The 20041-nt window shown below is 42.3% G+C and overlaps 1 protein-coding gene across 1 annotated transcript in view; it reads left to right on the top strand.

Annotated features, from left to right (window-relative positions):
* The first annotated feature begins 6026 nt into the window (after positions 1-6026).
* The window catches only part of LOC143282375 (solute carrier family 28 member 3-like), a 24189-nt gene continuing 10174 nt past the window's right edge, over positions 6027-20041 (top strand). The window contains exons 1-5 of the mRNA XM_076587993.1: positions 6027-6279; positions 13832-14014; positions 15677-15927; positions 17313-17457; positions 18432-18623. Of these exons, the coding sequence (XP_076444108.1) occupies positions 6193-6279; positions 13832-14014; positions 15677-15927; positions 17313-17457; positions 18432-18623 (858 nt within the window). The 5' untranslated portion in view covers positions 6027-6192. The remainder of the gene's footprint in view (positions 6280-13831; positions 14015-15676; positions 15928-17312; positions 17458-18431; positions 18624-20041) is intronic.

Raw genomic sequence — 20041 nt, 5'->3', positions numbered from 1 at the left:
TCTCTTGCGAGCATTTTTAATTAAAGCCCTGCTGGGATCTGCCTATGGGATATTTTCCCCGTGCCAGTTTTCTGTAAAGGAGATCCATGGAATCCGGTTATCGTCAATTCTAGCTTCGTGACCAAGCCAGCGCATGCGTTTCTGTTTCAGCAGAGTGTACATGTGGAGTGATGGCCTAGAGGTAACGCGTCCACCTAGGAAGCGAGAGAATCTGAGCGCGCTGGTTCGAATCACGGTTCAGCCGCCGATATTTTCTCCCCCTCCACTAGACCCTGAGTGGTGGTCTGGACGCTAGTCATTCTAGTCATTCGGATGAGACGATAAACCGAGGTCCCGTGTGCAGCATGCACTTAGCGCACGTAAAAGAACCCACGGCAACAAAAGGGTTGTTCCTGGGAAAATTCTGTAGAAAAATCCACATAGATAGGAAAAACAAATAAAACTGCATGCAGGAAAAAATACCCCCAAAAAATTGGGTGGCGCTGTAGTGTATCGACGCGCTCTCTCTGGGGAGAGCAGCCCGAATTTCACACAGAGAAATCTGTTGTGATAAAAAGAAATACAAATACATGCTGAGGATCGGATTCCAGCTCCTCCCAGGATGGTGTTGTTTGGAACTTTGTCCTGCCAGGTGATGGTCAGGATGCGTAGGAAGCAGCTCGTGTGGGGGTGGGGGGTGGGGTGGGGAGTGAGCTTTTGTTCCTGTTGGGCGCCTAGGGCTTCAGGAAGGTGCTTATGACGCAAGCACCTGTTGGCTTGGATCTTGGTGCGCTCGAACCCCGGTACACAAAGTGATGGACAACATCCAGTTCATGATAAGAGGTTGTGATGTCTGGTCGAGAATCCACGTCCTGTTCAGACTGCGGGTGAGTTCCTAAGTGTCGGCAAGCTTCGTTGAAGCGGCTCATGAGCTTCTGAAGGTCTTCAGCTGAGTGGGCATTGACTGTCGCGACGTCTGCGATGAGAAAATCCTGTTGGCATTTCAGCTGACCTTTGGACTTTGTTCTTCGCCCGGAGAGGCTGAACAGCTTTAATGATTGTAGTATATTTAAAGATATATATATATATATATATATATATATATATATATATATATATATATATGTTTTATACTGACTTCTCTGGCGAAACGATCAGCGTCGCGGACTGCCGGTCAGGGGGTGGTTAGTTCGAACCCTGTGAGAGGTCATGTGGTCAGTTCCTACCCCGAGTTGATTGTACCATAGGCTCAGATGTGAGTGTCTGGTTTATTTCAAGGAATGAAAATAGATTGTTAACGTTTCTGCTCTTTGGTTTGGAACAGAAAGACACCTGAGCTTTAACACGCTCAGTACGGCCAGTCCTCTCTTCTCCTCTACACAGACCCCTCGGATTTCCAGCGGGTGTCTGAACGACCCAACCTTTAGCTTCCATCGTCAGAATAGTGGTATTCTTTGTCAACATTCACCTCTTCAGTATAAGAGCCTTCCGCTTGCAATATTTTGATGATGGTAATTGGGGTGAAACGCTGTTAACGTCGTCTCTTGCGCCGTTCGTATGGAAAGAGTTAAAACGCTTTGATCGTGGCGCATATTACATTAGCATTATACCTGGTTTGGTCATGATTTATATACTGTGTTTACATTAATAGTGTAGTTACTTATGCCTCGGGTCATGAATAATGCTTTGGTGACCAAGCGACAGATTGACTGTTTTGTTGTTATCACTGGGTTGCTAACATCATGTTGTTTTGTTGTTATCACTGGGTTGCTAACATCATGGTGATGCTTCTGTGCTAACACGGTATACATTAAAGAAAGTGTCTCCTTGTTAAACTATTGGCTGGACCAAACAACCTGTGTCTTTTGTGCTTTGTGTTGGATAAGTATGGAAAGACAATCGATAGTAAAATGTAAAGTGAAGATTACCATCATCATCATCATCATCATTGTCGTCGTCGCCAAATATAAATAAACAACAGCATCATTATCTGAGAACGATAGTGACTGTTATTGTGGTTGCTGTTGTTTTGTTGTTGTTGTTGTTGTTTGTTGTTTTGGTTATTGAACATCATCATCATGATCATCAACATCATCATCATCGTCATAATCATCATCACCACCACCATTGTCGTCGCCGTCAAATAGAAATAAATAAATCACCATGATCATCACCATCCTGATTTCATGTTGCTGTTGTTTTCATTGCTTTTTTTGGGGGGGGGGGGGGGGGGGTTGTTTGCCTTTTACCGCTTTGGATCAAAGGAGAAGAAGAAGAGAGATGTGGTGGGTAGGGATAACAGCAAGAACAAAAACAACATCAACAACAGAAACGGTGAAGATGACGGCGGTGAATAGGCAGTGGTGTTAGTAATGATGATATTGATGATCGTAGTCACAGAGATGATGACGGTCATCCTCCATTATTCATCCAAACATTCCCATTGAAAGTATATTTTAAAATGTCAAAAAGTATGTATACAAATATTATATATATCATGGTGTAGAACAGTGCCTCTATAATTATATCTGTTGAATTTTGCTGTTAAATTGCTTACGTCTAAAGTGATGCGAACGATATAGTGCTAGCGGCCATAGAGAAGTGCATTGTTGTTATTCATGTCTATGCCTCTGACTCAACTCCATATAGTATTTTATTTTTATCCCCAGCTTACCAGCGTATGTTGTTAGATGGGACAAAAGCCAAACAATAAACACAATGCTCAACATCCGTGTCGAAAATGTCTTTTTCCATGCAGGGTGGTGTGGTGTGGTGTTGATGCTTTCTACGATGTTTGAGGTGGTGTGGTGTGGTGTTGATGCTCTCTACGATGTTTGAGGTGGTGTGGTGTGGTGTGGTGTTGATGCTCTCTACGATGTTTGAGGTGGTGTGGTGTGGTGTTGATGCTCTCTACGATGTTTGAGGTGGTGTGGTGTGGTGTTGATGCTCTCTACGATGTTTGAGGTGGTGTGGTGTGGTGTTGATGCTCTCTACGATGTTTGAGGTGGCGTGGTGTGCTTTGGGCTAGTGTGGAGTGGTCTAGTGTGATGTGACGTGGCGTGACTTGGTGTGGTGTTACGTGGTGTCATGTGCTGTGACGTGTAGTATTTGTATTTGTATTTCTTTTTATCACAACAGATTTCTCTGTGTGAAATTCGGGCTGCTCTTCCCAGGGAGAGCGCGTCGCTACACTACAGCGCCACCCATTTTTTGTGTATTTTTTCCAGCGTGCAGTTTTATTTGTTTTTCCTATCGAAGTGGATTTTTCTACAGAATTTTGCCAGGACCAACCCTTTTGTTGCCGTGGGTTCTTTTACGTGCGCTAAGTGCATGCTGCACACGGGACCTCGGTTTATCGTTTCATCCGAATGACTAGCGTCCAGACCACCACTCAAGGTCTAATGGATGGGGAGAAAATATCGGCGGCTGAGCCGTGATTCGAACCAGCGCGCTCAGATTCTCTCGCTTCCTAGGCGGACGCGTTACCTCTAGGCCATCACTCCATTTGGTGGATGTGGTGTGGTGTAGTGTAACGTGATGAAACATCAGTGTGGTGTGACGTGATGCGGTGTGATGTGACGGTCTTTGGCGTCAGCTGTGTGGTTGTTTTAATAAAACAGTTTTGGTGTTTGTCATTCTGTCTCGTGTCTTGTCTGGACATGTTCCTTTATCTTTGTCTCCACAGTGTGTCTGTCTCTCTTTCCATGAACGTTCTCTGTGTCTCTCTCTTTGTGTCTGCCTCTGTTTCTCTCAGTCTATCTCTTCCCCTCCCATCACCCCTCCCTTTCTATTTCTTATATCCACAAACATACATTACTCGCGCCGGCGCATCATGCACTGTGTAGTGGGAGTAAGACCATTGCAACGCTCAGTCTGGCTCCCCGAAACTGAGCGATTATTGTCGTCAGTAGGTGGCGTTCTGCATATGACACCGCTGACTGCGACCCATCTGACTTAGCTGCAGCGCCGGGTCTCCTCTAAAGTGTGGCCTCATGACGATATAACATTGGTAGCTCCCTGTAGACTGCTGGCGCTGGGGCTGCCGCAAATAAACCAGCTGTTGGGAAGGAGGTCGACGGGGTGGGGGTGGGGGGCAAATGGGGTTACGTGGGATCAAGGGTGGGGGAGGTGGTCTTGGCATGAACGGCGAGAATGTAACACCTCTTAAACGGCATATATGACATGGCAGACAAGAGAGAGACGGAGTATATCCGTTATATGGGCGCAATATATTGATGGGCGCAACAGCCGAGTGGCTAAAGCGTTGGACTTTCAATCTGAGGGTCCCGGGTTCGAATCTCGGTGGCGCCTGGTGGGTAAAGGGTGGAGATTTTTCCGATCTCCCAGGTCAACATATGTGCAGACCTGCCAGTGCCTGAACCCCCTTCGTGTGTATACGCACGCAGAAAATCAAATACGCACGTTAAAGATCCTGTAATCCATGTCGGCGTTCGGTGGGTTATGGAAACAAGAACATACCCAGCATGCACACCCCCGAAAACGGAGTATGGCTGCCTACATGGCGGGGTAAATAAACAAAAAAGTCATACACGTAAAATGTTAAATGTTACATGTTTGTCTGAGTGTGTAGTTGTGCGTGCCTGAAATCTGATTGAATGACACAGGAAACGAATGATGAGCGCCCAATGGCAGCCGTCAGTCGGCTCTATCCAGGTAGGCAGCCTGTTGTGTAAATGACTGTGTGTGTGTAAAGCGCTTAGAGCTTGGTCTCCGAGCGAGGATAGGCGCTATATAAATATCCATATCCATATATGATATTCGTATCAGTCAATCAGTCTATCAACTTAGCCGACATGGATGAAAAACAAACTGGGGGTATACAGACCTGGAAATACATAGGACCGACCTCTGATCATTGAATCAGTGTTTCTCAAGCAGAGAGCCGCTCTTTCCGCCGGTTTATCGTGCAGTGTCAGTCAGTCCCCACCTGCCCCCAGCCATATAATGGTAAACAAGAAACACTGGTGATAATAAATTTAATCTCATGTTAATATTGATATTAGCATTATTTTACTATACTATGTACTGTTTGTTTATTTGTTTTATTTCATTATTTCATTACTTACTGTTTATGAATGTTATTTGATACAAGTCATAATATGGTTCATCAGCCGTCATGATAAAATTGAAGTGCAACGTTGTGAGCACAGTATAAGCTTTAAGCTTGTTGATGCTCTTTTGTCATTCATTGCATTATAATCATGTGCATTGTTGAATAATTAAAGATTATTTAAACCAAACAGGAGGCGGAGTCGACTGACAAGGCCGGGCTGGTCACCTCAGTCGTGTTCTCCTACAATGCGGCTGGCCATTTTTCGTCCTTATAAAGCCCTACGTACACTTGATTACAATGGGTAATTTTGCAATCAACAAGTGTTATTTATGACATGTCTGCTTTTGCTAATCGGCACATGAACATTGTAAAAGGCTCCCAGACAATTTGGACTGACTGGTGTAAAAAAAAAAAAAAAGAAAAAAAAAAAAGAAGAGGAAATGGGTCACATCAAATTTGGAGGTAAGTTAGGTCGTTTCAGCTAAGTATGTAAATTGCACTGACTATTTGCAGCCATTATGGGCTCCTGCATTAAGGGACATGACGCAGGAAATTGTGTCAAACACACACACACACACACACACACACACACACACACTCTGACGATAAAAAAGAAAAGGAAAAGATAACATACACACACACACACGCACACACACACACTGACTATAAAAAAGAAAAGGAAAAGATAACATACACACACACACACGCACACACACACGCACACACACACGCACACACACACACACTCTCTCTCTCTCTCTCTCTCTCTCTCTCACGCATACACAGACAAAAAAAAAAAAAAAAAAAAAAAAAAAACCCAGTGTAGTTGGTTGCACACACGTCAGCAGTCCGACCAGTTCAGAGCGTCCTTGACAAAAAGTGGGGCCGGAGGGGGAAAGTCTGACCGATAAAGTACAGACCGAAACTGTGTAATGTGCTCCACATGTGTGGCACAGTGGGAGGCACGTGGGCATTTTCAGGCTGCTAACCGGCAACCAGAGACCGAGAAACATATTCCATTCTACACTGTCAGCTGGCTCCTACTTCGTTCACCACTGTGACGCATTCGCCTTTAGTGTACTCGCGCGCGCGTGTGTGAATGTGTGTGTGGAAAGCTGTGTGTCTGGAGCAGTATCATCATGTCATCCGTGAAGCAAGAGGGGTATGACGAGTGCGTGGAAAGGGTTGCAATGGTGGAATTGCTTCCTTCAGAAACATCGCCGGAGGTAAGTTTTGAATTTGGAACACTTACACCGCTGATAAGTTCATCTGGTATTTGTGTCAGGCTGGATAAGTTAGCCCCCCCCCCCCCTCCACCCCCCCCACTCCCCTCCGACCGCGGAGAGAGTTTCGCGGGAAATTGCTTACACACACACACACACACACACACACACACACACAATTGTGAGTTCGGTATGCTTTGGGCCACACTAGCATAGTCAGTATTGTAAAGTCAAAGAGCAATATTAGCCAAATGTATTATGATTCAGTAGTATTATTGTTTTTGTCAAAAACCAGACTGATGAAATTGTCCTCACAACATTTTGAATAAGCAGCCTGACAACAGCTAAAACCGAGGCAGATGTGACACTGAAGCGCTGTTAGTTTCTTATTCTTCAACCCTGTCCACGGGAAGGTATACTTTTATTTGTTTAATGCATACAGTTGTAGTAAGAATGTTTAAAATCTAGTGGTTCGACTTTTGTTCGATTCTGTGTGGACTACTGAAATATGACCGAACACCACAGTTCAGTTTTCTCAGTACAGCAGCAAGTAACCACGGAGTCGTTCTTGACTCAAACCTCAGTATGTATGCACATGACTGTTGTCAGTCTGATGCACACAGTACTGAAGCTTCAACAGATTAACTCACTCAGTACGGCCAGTCCTCTCTTCTCCTCTACATAGACCCCTCGGATGCCCAGTGGGTGTCTGAATGACCCAACCTTTAGCTTCCGTCGTCAGAATTGTGGTATTCTTTGTCAACATTCACCCCTTCAGTATAAGAGCCTTCCGCTTGCAATATTTTGATGATGGTAATTGGGCTGAAACGCTGTTAACGTCGTCTCTTTCGCCGTTCGTATGGAGAGAGTTAACTCGGTTCTTCAGTACATTTCTGTTGAAAGTACAGCAGCTCTTATATCCGTTTTTGTGTTTCAGTCACGAATCAACTGCTGCAATTCACTTCTCACAGGTTGTCCCCAAAATCTTCATTGGAAAAACAACAACAACAGCAACAACAACAAAAACACTTCTAAACAACGCTACAGTACTCGTCTGACTACCGAGTCCCATGTATTGATCACACTTCTCTTTCCTTCCTACTCTGCACTGACTCCTCGTTGAATACTGACACCCCCGAAAACGGAGTATGGCTGCCTACATGGCGGGGTAAAAACGGTCATACACGTAAAAGCCCACTCGTGTGCATACGAGTGAACGTGGGAGTTGCAGCCCACGAACGCAGAAGAAGAAGAAGAAGAATACTGACTAACTTGTGTGTCTCTTTCTGGTTTCTATTCCACTGGAGCGAACTATCTTTCTGACCTGTCAGTGTTTATACTCCCCCATGAATTCTTCACTAATACTGGTTAAAAAAAAAAAAGAAACAAAAGAGGCAAGGCCTTCAAGACTCACTTGTGATAAATTAAGTCCCCTAGCATTAATTACAGAGTAACTTCCCTTTTTTACTATCTGCACCAAAACGTTTGCAAAATAAATAAAAATTCCATGCTTAGCAAAAGAAGTTCCTGTTTGAACAAAAATAATAATAATGACTCCTCTTGTTGTTGTGTCAGAATAAAAGGTCAAAGTGCCAAGTTTAGAGAATACAAAAAATATAAATATAACAGTAAATGTAGTCTGCATATAATTAGGTTTCTTTTAAAAAAAATTTTGTGCCCATCCCAGAGGTGCAATATTGTTTTAAACAAGATGACTGGAAAGAACTTAATTTTTCCTATTTTTATGCCAAATTTGGTGTCAACTGACAAAGTATTTGCAGAGAAAATGTCAATGTTAAAGTTTACCACGGAAACACACACACACACACACACACACACACAGACACACACACACACACACACAGACAACCGAACACCGGGTTAAAACATAGACTCACTTTGTCTACACAAGTGAGTCAATAAAAGAGCAAATTGTAAATTGTGCCTGAGCCCACCCAGCTGTACAGACTATTATTACAAACCAAAAGTATCGGATCAGTTCATCCCCTGTGTGAATATCACTGTCACTATTTGAAAATTCCTCATGTCAGTACAAGAGCCTTTTGTAAATGTTGTTTCGTCTTTGCTGCTATGCATACCTGGAACAACATTCCCCATCATATCCCTTCATCTGTTTCCGTCTCTCCCTTTCGTCGCTCTTCACTAAAAAGTCTCTTTTCTAAACCTGACTGTAACAACTTTTGGTTTCATACTTCGACGACAGCACCCTATGCCAGCCAACTCACTTTGCTATGAGGAATGGGAGGAGGGGGTGAGGGGAAAGAAAGAGAGAGAGATAGAAGGAGAGAGAGTGGTCATGAGTGGTTCATGTAATTTGTCAGGAGGAATGGGAGGAGGGGGTGAGGGGAAGAGGGAGAGAGAGAAGGAGAGAGAGTGGTCATGAGTGTTTCATGTAATTTGTCAGGAGGAATGGGAGGAGGGGGTGAGGGAAAAGGAAGAGGGAGAGAGAGAAGGAGAGAGAGTGGTCATGAGTGCTTCATGTAATTTGTCAGGAGGAATGGGAGGAGGGGGTGAGGGGAAGAGGGAGAGAGAGAAGGAGAGAGAGTGGTCATGAGTGCTTCATGTAATTTGTCAGTAACTTTTTTTCTTCAGTGTTCGTGTTAGCTCTCAGGTTTTTTTTTGTTTTTTTTTTAATAAAGAACACAATACTTTAACTGTTGGGCTCTGTTATGTACAAATCAGGCACTTATTCTTTTACCCCATGAAGGAGCTGAAAATATATTGCCATTTCAAAATATTTCTCTTTAAAAAACCAAACCAAACCATTTCACCGTTTGAAATTAAATTCTCTCATTTGAAAATAGCCATTTGGTTGTTACATGGTCTGACAGGAAATTTACTGTCAACAACCCATCTCCCTCTCTCTTCTCTCTCTCTCTCTGTGTGTTTGTCTCTATGTTATATTTGTTTCTTTCTTTACTTTTTACTGGTGATATTCACACAGGGGGTGAACGGATCCAACACTTTTGGTTTGTAATAATAGTCTGTACAGGTGGGCTCAGGCACAATTTGCATTTTTATTTTTATATTTTTTTACAACAAATAGTTTCAGTTACGGTTTCAAGGGGACGTCAGAGAGTATGTATACCCTATGGACTGGTGTATGTGTCCGCTGGAACATTTTACTGGTGACAATGACACGGGGTAAATTGCTCCAGTGCTTTTGGTTTGTAATAACAACCTGCACAGGTGCACTCAAGTCACTGGCAAGCACGCTTTGTTTCTTCGAAAGTGTTAGTTTCGATTTCAGTTTCAAAGGGGGTATCAAAGGGTATGGAATGGTGCATATATGTACGCGACAACATACCTGCGAAAAGAATGGGTCAGGGAAATTGAAGGGGGTGTGGGGGAGGGAGGGGATGTCTGACCTTCGGATGAACCAAACATACCAAACGCGCTTGACAGGCCTTGAGAGCCTACGAAATGTTCACACACACACACACACACACAGACACACACACACACACACACACAGACACACATACATATGCATATAAACACACTGACACACACACACACACACACACACACACACACACACACAGACACACACAGACACAGACACACACACACACACACACACACACACACATATATATATATATATATATATATATGTGTGTGTGTGTGTGTGTGTGTGTGTGTGTGTGTGTGGTTTCAGACATAATAACATTTACGACTCATTAGCCTCCTCTGCTGTTCTGATGGTCATAGTTGGACATGACGTACATACATACATACATGTACATACATACATACATGTACATGCATACACATATGCTTTTTCCATGTAGTCAATAAAAAGATATTTTTCTGCTGCTAAGTTTTCCATTTGTGCCCCCCCCCCCTGCCCCCCTCCTCTCTCTCTCTCTCTCTCTCTCTCTCTCTCTCTCTCTTATAGTTGCTCATGTGACAAGACGTATTTAGTGGATCGCAAATAATTATACCTATTTCTCTGAAAACAGTGATATCGACGCAGTTTGTATTCATGTGATCAACATCAGCTGAATCGAAATTCCCTTGCACCAGCGAGCTGGATATGTCACTTATCCATGTCGTATACAACCAGCGCATCGTTTGTTTGTTTTTTCCTAATTCCCCCCCCCCACACTCACACACACACAATTCACAAATTTGTGATTTACGTCATATTAATAGGATGTGAGAATATTAGGGTAGGTATGGGTAATAGCGAACAGCGTGTAATTGCGAATGATTCGTATACCGCCCCATTTCGAAGCGTTCTCAACGGTGGCATTTCACAATTTAACGTCTGCTTCGACCTTTTCCTAATACCTTAATGAATATCCATTTCAAAGAACCAGTCAAACATCAGCTATTTCTGGCTATTTCCGCCTTATTTCTTCTCTTCGCGCACCACTGCCGACCAAGGTTACAAATGTGCTCTCAAAATCCTAAAATAAAGGGAAGCAAGTTGTGGGACTTGAACTTCGTTTAAGATAGTTTTATTTGATCGGATATGTTGAATGCGCATTACCAGTGCTCGGGGAGAATTTAAGGAAGCATACTGGTGACAGATCAGAACGTAAGTTTTGACAGGAATCTGCAAAATATTGTCGTTTGCAATTAGATCATAGGATATTTTGACGCAGTGAGTCTATTTGCGAACGACGCTGCACAGTTACTGAGCACTGGTGGGGGGTGTGTGTGTTGAAATGTCTGTTTGTGTGTTTATGTGCATGTGTGATAAAAACCAACAATACAATAGTCCTGTGTGATGTTCCAATAATATGTTGTGTGTAATGAGTTAAAGACTTGCTTCTCAGGTTTTAATTGTCTACATGTACCCAAAGTCATCGTTCGCAGTTACACTTACCCGTTCGCATTTACCTTCAGGCACCCCTGCTATTTCATGGCAAACGTCGACATAAAATTGAAAAGAAAAATCAAATACATAATTTTTTATGTATCAGAAAACATGCAGCACATTGATTTTCAGTGGGAAATGAGGAACGAAGCTTGGAAGTGAGCGGGAAACGTGGCTCCCCATACCAACAGGCAGCACACTGTAGGGTTTATGAGGGAACAGCTCTGCGGACCCACTACTTCACGATGTTATCACCAGTGTGCGAGTTGCACTGCAGTTCGCGCCAAATTTTCCCCGGGCTCTTTCACTGACAGTGTTTGCATCCCATCACAGGTCAACGGGTCTTTTGGTCCCGCAGTGTGTACCACTGAGCTGAATATTGACCTCGATAGTGTGTGTGTGTGTGTGTGTGTGTGTGTCGGCCGCGAATGTTCAGCTGTTGCTGATAGGCTGTCAGAAACAGGGTCATGGACAATGCTGACCAATGACTGTGGGGCGAAGGTCTGTCAGTGGCGCTGATCCCTAGGCAGTGTTGAGTTTAACTTAATCAGTACGGCCAGTCCTCTCTTCTCCTCTGCTCAGACCCCTCGGATGTCCAGTGGGTGTCTCAATGACCCAACCTTTAGCTTCCGTCGTCAGAACTGTGGTATTCTTTGTCAACATTCACCTCTTCAGTATAAGAGCGTTCCGCTTGCAATATTTTGATGATGGTAATTGGGATGAAACGCTGTTGACGTCGTCTCTTTCGCCGTTCGTATGGAAAGAGTTAACGACCTATCGGCTTCACGTCCTTAAGGTCAAGTTGTTCGTGGCTGTGTCTTTTCCATGGGGGTGTGACGTGGTCAAGGCGTTGGTCCTGAGGTCTTGTGATCCCTAGCTCAACTCCGGAACTAAATAACCGTGCGTAGAAAGTCAAGTGACACAGTTGTGATTGTATGAATCATAATTATCAGTGATGCAAAGTGACACTTTGGGGCTCATATTTCCAATAAATAGCACGAGGCATTCTGAAGAGTGGCCTTCCACAGAACTGATCTGTTCATGTTAAGCCTTGTGTACAATGCCTCTTGTTTCAGTTTTGAATACATTTTTTTCTATTCCACACAAGAACTTGAAGGTTCTTTTTTTTCAACACTATACACTGCAAGTAAAATACCAATTTTCGTCAGTTTTCGTTTAGATATGAATAATGAACTTACATTTGTTAGGCTGTGTTAACATCGTATTTTTTCAGTGAGTGAACTTTACACATTATATGTATTTGGAAACATCGACGACAAAGGAATGAAAAGAACAAATCTAAAGAAAAAAAAACAATATAATAAAAAGCTCATTTACCTTGTCTGGATATCTGAACTTTGTCCTTATGCAGGACGAGGGCTGGAGACATGATATTTGCTCTAGTATTTGAATATTTGAAAATAAAAAAAAACAAATAAACGAACAAAAAAACAAAAAACAAAAAAAATTGTTTTCAAACTTTAGTTCCATCATTGCAGATTCTGTTCAAAGCGATGTGAGGCTATCCACACTCACTCTGCAAATTCAACAAGACAAACTGGCTTTAAGACAATGATGTAGACGACACGAAAATAACAAACCGCTCAGTGTCCGTCGGAAAACCTTCAGTCGTCACAATGACCACTCTCTCCAACACCTAATATTCTGTAGGTTATCCAGGGCTGGCGGGTTCCGTGAGCGACGGATCTCACCAGCGCTAAGTTTAATTAGCGTTGCTATTTGTCCTGTGCCTATAGACTTAGTGTTGACTTGGGAACATTCTTCAACCTTAAGCAAACTTAGCGCTGGTGTATTTTAAATATTTATTTATTTATTTATTTTTTTAAAATCTTATTTTATCTTTTTTTTTTCTCAAGGCCTGACTAAGCGCGTTGGGTTACTCTGCTGGTCAGGCATCTGCTTGGCAGATGTGGTGTAGCGTATATGGATTTGACCGAACGCACTGACGCCTCCTTGAGCTACTGATACTGATACTGATACTGATACTAGCGCTGCTACGGTAGCTCAGGCAGAGCGGAAGCTCAGTGCTTTGGGCTGATGCACAATCAGGTTGCAGCTGTGTCTTGGTGGTTTTTTGTTGTTGTTGTTTTTTCTAAAGCAGACGTGCTGCAGCCTAATAATTAGTGAACCAGTCTGCACGCATTGACGCCTGCTTAGAATTGAGACTGCCGGGTTCTCTCTGTGTTTGCCTCTGTCTCTTTCTCTGTATGTCTGTGTGTCTGTCACACACACACACACACACACACACACACACACACACACACACACACACTATATATATATATATATATATATATATACGTCAACATAGTAATGACATGAATATCGACATGCACATGCAACAGCAGCACACCAAGACATTAAGTTCTAATTCTTAGTTGTAGCAGTAGTCTCGTCGTCGACGCAGTAGCAGTAGTTGTTGTTATTTTAGTAGTTGTAAATACTAGCATTCTTTCTGTAATCGAATAGATACAAAATATAACATGGTTATGAAGCAAATTAAAGCACACAAAAAAGAAGGAAAACACACACACACACACACACACAAAACAAAAAAAAACCCAGATAACCAGAGACAGACCAGAAGCTAACGCATGCTCAATTCGAAAGAATTATTAAACAAACAAATAGATATATACATGAATAAACGTGACTGCTTGTGAGAACTAACAGGTTTCTGCCCAGCTTGAGCACAGAGACCATCCCGACATCGACAGACTCTCAGAGGAAGACGAAGAAGATTCTTCAGAGACGGAAGATAACTCACCCAAAGGCTGCCGCTGTCGAAACGAAACTGTTTGCCTCCCTTGTCTGGCTGTTCGGGAATGCACGACTATTTGCTGGAAAAGATCGGGTGCGGGAATTAAGGTAAACCATACCCTTTCTAATACCCCCCCCCCTGCCCCCCCCCTTTTTTTTCATCCATTAAGGTAACACCTACCTTTTCTTGAACATTCTTTTTGCAGGTATATAGGTAACCCATCCCTTCTAAAAATCCTTTTTTACCAGGTGTAGATATGACCCTTAGCCTTTCAATGTTTTTTTGTTTTGTTTGTTTTGTTTTTGTTTTGTTGTTGTTGTTTTTTGCAGCCCATACCGTTTCTAGCAGGCATTGAGATAATCCATGCGCTTTCTAAAATATTGTTACGCAAGCATTAAGGTAACTCATACCCCTTCGAAAACCTTTTTTTCTTTCTTTCTCAACAGCCATAAAGGTAACTCGTATTCTTACTTAAACACACACACACACACACACACACACACACACACACACACACACACACACACACACACACACACACACACACACACACACACATTTGTTGGTTTTGTTAATAACAAAGACAGTGGTTACAGGTTTTTAGAAGAAAAGGCATATTATTATAAAACTATGACGAGACACCATTAAAATGTTGAAATTCGTACCATAATTTTTTTGGGAGAGATAAGTTTGCTTTTTGTTTGACCTATAAATAGTTTGTAGCTCTTTTGATGTCAGCTTATATATAGCTTCATGCACTCATTGAAGTCTGTAAAGAAACTCCTTTTTCTTCTGTTAAACAGATACTTTGTTGGTCTTTTGATGTCAACTTATATGGTTTCATGCACCTCTTGAAGTCTGTTAAGAAACTCCCGTTTTCTTCTATTGAAGAGACACTATGTGACTGTTTTGATGTCGGTTTATTTTAGAGTCACGCACTCCTTTTGAACTTTATAAAGAAATCATGTCTTCTTCTATTAAACAGATACTGTGTGGCTCTTTTGATGTCAGTTTTTGTTTTGTTTGTTTCATTCACTCTTTGAAGTTTACTAAGAAACTCCGTTTTTTATCTTATAAAGTTTCATACACTCTTTGAACTTTGTAAAATTAATGAACCTCCTTTTCTTCTGTTAAACAAAATGAGTTCGTGGTTCTTTTGATGTCAACTTATATAGTTTGATACACTCTTTGACGTTTATAAAGAAAAATTCCGTTTTCTTCTATTGAACAGACACTTTGTGGCTCTTTTGATGTCAGTTTATTTTAGAGTCACGCCCTCCTTAAGAACTTTGTAAGAAAACCCGTCTTCTTCAATTAAACAGATACTTTGTGGCTCTTTTTATTTCAGTTTCATACATTTTTTATAAACTTTATAAACAAATTCCGTTTTCTTCTGTTGAAGAAGTTGTTCGTGGCTCTTTTGATGTCAGCTTATATGGTTTCATGCACTCCTTGAAGTCTGTTAATAAACTCCGTTTTCTTCTATTGAACAGACACTATGTGACTCTTTTGATGTCAGTTTATTTTAGAGTCACGCACTCCTGTAGAACTTTATAAAGAAAACCCGTCTTGAACAGATACTTTGTGGCTCTTTTGATGTCGATATATTTAGTTTCATGCACTCTTTGAAGTTTATAAAAAAAACAACAACAAAAAACAACTCTGTTGAACAGACACATTGTGGCTCTTTTGATGTCAGTTTATCTATAGTCACGCTCTCCTACAGAACTTCACACACAGAAAATCCTTGTTCTTCTGCACGTTAACAGACGGTTGTGGCGTACCTCGTCACCTTGTTGTTTCTGGTGTACGTTGGACTGGCCCTGGCACGCTATGGCGGCCAGTCTGACCAGGAGGAAACGGCCACTCTGCTGGCCATCACGGCCGTGCTGGTGGTGGCCGTGCTGTGGAAGGGGTGCCGACGTGTTTCCTGTCTCCGCTCGGGTCTCCAGAACTGCATGGCCTGCTGCGCCCGTCCCTTTCAGCGGTGCTATGGGAGACACTCTGGGGTTATCGACACGTGAGTTCATCTGAGTGGATAGATAGATAGATAGATAGATAGATAGATAGACGGCTGGATGGATAGATGAATGGATGGATGGACGGATAGATAAATACACACACACACACATATATATATATATATATATATATATATATATAGAGAGAGAGAGAGAGAGAGAGAGAGAGAGAGAGAGAGAGAATGTGTGAGAGAGAGAGAGAGAGAGAGAGAGAGAGGGGTGGAAGAGAGAGAGAGAAACGGAAGGGGAAGATGGAAGAGAGAAGGAGGGAAGGAAGGGGAGAAGAAAAGAGAAGGAAGTGGAAGAAGGACATATTTGAGGCACTTTGTTCCTCACTATGGATACCATCTGTTTCTTCCACATGTGTGTGTGTGTGTGTGTGTGTGTGTGTGTGTGTGTGTGTGTGTGTGTGTGTGTGTGTGTGTGTGTGTGTGTGTGTGTGTGTGTGTGTGTGTGTGTGTCTGTGTGTATGTGTGTGTGTGCCAGCGTCCGTGCGTGCGTGAGTCTCTCTCTCTCTCTCTCTCTCTCTATATATATATATATATATGTGTGTGTGTGTGTGTGTGTGTGTGTGTGTGTGTGTGTGTGTGTGCGTGCGCGTGCGTGTGTGTGTGTGTGCTTTGTGTTTGTGTGTCTGACGTACTGTTATTGTAATGCACTTTGTGCTCTTTCAGGGGGTTGAAAGCGCTATATAAATGTATTTATCATCATCATCATCGACATCATCACCCTCATCATCACCATCACCATCACCATCATCACCCTCCTCCTCCTCCTCCTCCTCCTCATCATCATCATCATCATCATATTGTGTTCTGATCTTTCTTATCATCATCACCATCACCATCATCACCATCATCATCATCATCACCCTCCACCTCCTCCTCCTCCTCATCATCATTACCATCATTACAATCATCATCATCATCATCACCATCATATTGTGTTCTGATCTTTCTCATCATCATCATCATCACCATCATCACCATCATCATCACCCTCCACCTCCTCCTCCTCATCATCATCATTACCATCATTACAATCATCATCATCATCATCACCATCATATTGTGTTCTGATCTTTCTTATCATCATCATCATCATCACCATCATCATCACCCTCGTCCTCCTCCTCCTCATCATCATCATTACCATCATTACAATCATCATCATCATCATCACCATCATATTGTGTTCTGATCTTTCTTATCATCATCATCATCATCACCATCATCACCATCATCATCACCCTCCACCTCCTCCTCCTCCTCATCATCATCACCATCATCATCATCATCATCATCATCATCATCATCACAATGGTGACGGTGACAAGACAGTCAGTCAGCCCCTTTCTCCCCCCCACCCCCTCACCCCCCGACAGGTGCGTGGTGGTGCTCATCGTCATCGGCATTGTTATCTACGTGGTGGTGGATGTGGCGATGAAACGACCTGCCTCCTTGGTGTCGGCAGTCGGCATCGCTGTTTTCATCATTGTCATGTTCCTCGCTTCGCACGCCCCGAGAAAGGTGCGTTTTTTCAGTTTCAAGTTTCAGTTTCAGTTCTGACCGATCCATATACGCTTCACCTCATCTGCTGTTAACAAAAAAAAAAAAAAAAAAAAAAGAAAAAAAAAAGAAGGAAGGAGCAGATGCTGAAAAAGAAAAAAAAAAAGAAGGAAGGAGCAGATGCCTGCTGACATTCGCAATAAACCCAAAGCTCTGATCAGGCTTGGAGAGCCCTATCCTAGGCTTGTGTAAAACATTTACATAAAATGAAATAAAATAAGAATTAAACAAAACAATCAAATAAGTACGTACACACATTAGAATGTAGTAAAGTTAAAGATACACACAGGGCAAGACATGATGATGATAATGACGACGATGACAGTCGATGGTGACGATGATATCATATGAGGGTTATGACCACGACAAAAAATATTTTCCAAACAGTTTAATTCATATTATTTTATACATCACGACAGACATACAGACATGCTTTAATGATGATAACAACAACAACAACAACAATAACAACAGCCGTCTGATCACAGATTTCCGTTAATGTTTCGAGAGAAGCCAGAAAATGCACAGATGGACTCTGTATGGAAAACAAAAGGGGGAAAAAAGAAAGAAAGAAAGAAAGCAAAAACAAAAACAAAAAAAAAAACTGTTGGTGAACAATGGAACTTACATATCTGATTTCTTATTAAGTAACACCACACACACACACACGCACACACACACACACACACACACACACACACACACACACACACACACACACACACACGCACACACGCACACACAATTGCCTGCGTGTGTTCAGGTGGACTCTTGGAGGAAAACACACAAAAACTGTTTTTATTTAACACTGGAACTAACATAACATTGGGGGGGAGGGGGGGGGGGGGGGGAAGGGGGGAATCCATTAAAAAACCAAACAAAAAAAAACCACAAAAAAAAAACCCAACGAAAAAGACTTACTTGAATGTGTTCAGGTGGCTTGGCGCCCGGTGGGCGGGGGTCTGTTGCTGCAGTTCGTGTTCGCTCTCCTCGTGCTCCGTACCTCTTGGGGGCGGGCCGCGTTCAGTTGGATGGCGGACCGCATGACCACCTACATGGCTTTCACTGACCAGGGTGCACAGTTCGTCTTTGGCAACGATTTCCGTGAACACTTCTTCGTTTTCCGGGTATGCTTGTCATGTGCTTTTTTTTTTTTTAAATTTTTAAAAAAATATTTTTTTCTATTTATTTATTTATTTATCAATTTATCTCTTTTTTTTCTTTTCCCGCTTCTTATGTTATTTCATTATCTATCTATTCACTACCAGTTTATTTATTTTTCTTTCTATTTGTTTATTTGTTTATCTATTTATTTATTCATTCATCACTTTAATGATGTATCCATTTATTTGTCTATACCCTTTTCCCCCCTCAAGTGCTAACTTACCGCATTGGGTAGTATACTTACGCTGCTGGTCAGGCATCTGCTTAGCAGATGTGGTGTAGCGTATATGAATTTGTCCGAACGCAGTGACGCCTCCATCCTTGAGTAACTGAACTGGACTGAATTATTATGCGTCAAAGGTACGATAACGAAAGCAAAAGATTTATCTTCGCATTCGCCTTTTTTGTGTCATGGTAAGGCTGTCTGAGACCTAGGGAGAAATGCAGCTCTGTGTGATTTGTTGTTGTTGTTGTTGTCGTCGTCGTCGTCGTCGTCGTTGTTGTTGTTGTTGTTGTCGTCGTCGTCGTCGTCGTCGTCGTCGTTGTTGTTGTTGTTGTTGTTGTTGTTGTTGTTGTTGTTGTCGTCGTCGTCGTCGTCGTCGTTGTTGTTGTTGTTGTTGTTGTTGTTGTTGTTCTTCTTCTTCTTCTTCTTCTTTCTTCTTTTTCGTCTTCTTCTTCTTTCTTCTTCTTCTTCTTCTTCTTTCTTCTTCTTCTCCTTCTTCTTCTTCTTCTCCTTCTTCTTCTTTCTTCTTCTTTCTTCGTCTTCTTCTTCTTCTTCTTCTTTCTTCTTCTTTCTTCGTCTTTCTTCTTCTTTTTCTTCTTCTCCTTCTTTCTTCTTTCTTCTTCTTCTTTCTTCTTTTTTCTTCTCCTTCTTCTTCTCCTTCTTCTTCTTTCTTCTTCTCCTTCTTCTTCTTCTTCTTTCTTCTTCTTCTTCTTCTTTCTTCTTCTTCTTCTTCTTGTACTTTCTGTTCCTGGTTCGGTCTGTCACAACTTGTTTAGTATGTTACTTTGTTTTACTCACTCCATACGAACGGCGAAAGAGACGACGTTAACAGCGTTTCACCCCAATTACCACCATCAAAATATTGCAAGTGGAAGGCTCTTATACTAAAGAGGTGTTTGTTGACAAAGAATACCACGATTCTGACGACGGAAGCTAAAGGTTGAGTCATTCAGACACCCACTGGACATCCGAGGGGTCTGTGTAGAGGAGAAGAGAGGACTGGCCGTACTGAGTGAGTTAATTCTTTCACTCGTTGGCTTCATTCATCGCTTTTTGAACTGGATGTTTTTAGGCAACCTACGACATCAATGATCATATGTGCCACCTAAAAGTATGGCAGTGCTAATTTTCTTGCTGTTTTTTTTTCTCTCTCTCTCT

This window comes from Babylonia areolata, chromosome 5, assembly GCF_041734735.1.
Source record: "Babylonia areolata isolate BAREFJ2019XMU chromosome 5, ASM4173473v1, whole genome shotgun sequence".
Lineage (NCBI taxonomy): Eukaryota > Metazoa > Mollusca > Gastropoda > Neogastropoda > Buccinidae > Babylonia > Babylonia areolata.
This window is presented reverse-complemented; position numbering and strand designations above follow the sequence as displayed.